We start from the raw sequence: 1,427 nt of genomic DNA, 5'->3' as shown, positions 1-1,427 counted from the left end.
TCTCTTCTTATCAGCTGGACGCTTCCCTCTCCACTCTAATCCTCTGTGGTTATTTCCTGTACCTTTTGAGATACTTTTCATTTCTCTTGTGTATTTAACACCTGAAGGTACTCTAGGTAAAATGCAAGCCATGCCCAGAAGAAGCATATACAATGGACACGGGTGTCCAAACTGTCCTGCAGTGCTGGCCAGCAGCCAGAAAGAGCCCATCCCAGAAGTCCCCTCTGGAAATGTTACAGTAGAGGGAAATTTCCTACCTGGCATGAGTCACCAGTATAGCTGGGGGGGCAGGAACACATCTCTACATGATGTGCTACACTTCCCCTTCCTGAGTCGGAGGCCTGCTCCAGCCCCACCTCGCCCAGGGTGAGCCGCTGCGTCTCGGTGAAATAGAGGCCTCTGATGCGCACACCTTCCAGTCTAGACAGCACTGTCATCAGCTCTTCCCGAGACACCGGCGCGCTGCTGCCTGCATGTCTGAAGTTCCCCTGTAAGTACAAACAGAAGGACAAGGGCTCCCTCAGGAGTGCTCACCTCCAGGGGCTCAAGGAGGCATGTGCCCCCAGTGAATCAAAGGAAAGACATCTAACCTCCCTAAGGACAAAGAAAGGAAACATGGTTAAGTAGCCAGTATTTACATTCTGAACTCAGCTGTGCCAGGTTATTGCCAAGAAGAGAGGGTCCCAGGAGAAGCCAAAACAAAGAAGTACATGAAGAAAACAAGAAACAAGGAGCTACAAAACAAAATAATTTTCCCAGTGTTATACATATTTTATTTTTTTCCTTCCCCACCCGCCCCACACATATTTTAAAATGTACTTTTGTCTGTGCAAAAATAAGGTGAGTGAGGAAGATACAAGAAATAAATGTAATTCTGACAGAAAATACAATCTTGTTTTGCAAACAAACACACACTCATTATTGTAATAAAAGCAATATTATAAATTCTCTTATATATTGATGTTGTGTGCCATCAAGTTAGTTCTGACCAATAGCGACCCCATATAGGGTTTCCTAGGAGCAGCTGGTGAGCTTGAACCACTGATCTTACAGTTCATACCAACAGTTCAGCACAGCAGCCCACTGCCGTTAACAAAGTGGGAAATCCCATAAAGAAGTGAAGGACATAGCTCTTGTCCAGAGGCTAAAACTCTGAAGCAGCTTTGAGCAAACAATAGCCTTGGCATCAGCTAGCAGACCCTTCTGGCAATGGCGGCCCTCATTTTTACCTCTCTCTTACATAACTGATGATACAGGAATTTTCATCATTTACTGAAGGATTCCAGGTCTTCTGTGACCTGTTGTTTCAAATGTGAAGTGTAGGGTGCTAATATACACATGCCTGGGTTCCTATCTCAGCTTGTAACCCTGCAAGTTGTGTGACCAGAGAAAAGTTGCTTATCTGAGAATACAAAGGAGTGGCGCTG

General features: G+C 45.3%; 1 protein-coding gene across 1 annotated transcript in view; it reads right to left on the bottom strand.

Annotated features, from left to right (window-relative positions):
* The window catches only part of LAMA3 (laminin, alpha 3), a 368,228-nt gene that overhangs the window by 94,791 nt on the left and 272,010 nt on the right, over positions 1–1,427 (bottom strand). The window contains exon 38 of the mRNA XM_006835121.1: positions 258–488. Within this exon, the coding sequence (XP_006835184.1) occupies positions 258–488 (231 nt within the window). The remainder of the gene's footprint in view (positions 1–257; positions 489–1,427) is intronic.

This window comes from Chrysochloris asiatica, unplaced genomic scaffold (assembly GCF_000296735.1).
Source record: "Chrysochloris asiatica unplaced genomic scaffold, ChrAsi1.0 scaffold00015, whole genome shotgun sequence".
In the NCBI taxonomy this organism is placed as follows: Eukaryota; Metazoa; Chordata; class Mammalia; order Afrosoricida; family Chrysochloridae; genus Chrysochloris; species Chrysochloris asiatica.
This window is presented reverse-complemented; position numbering and strand designations above follow the sequence as displayed.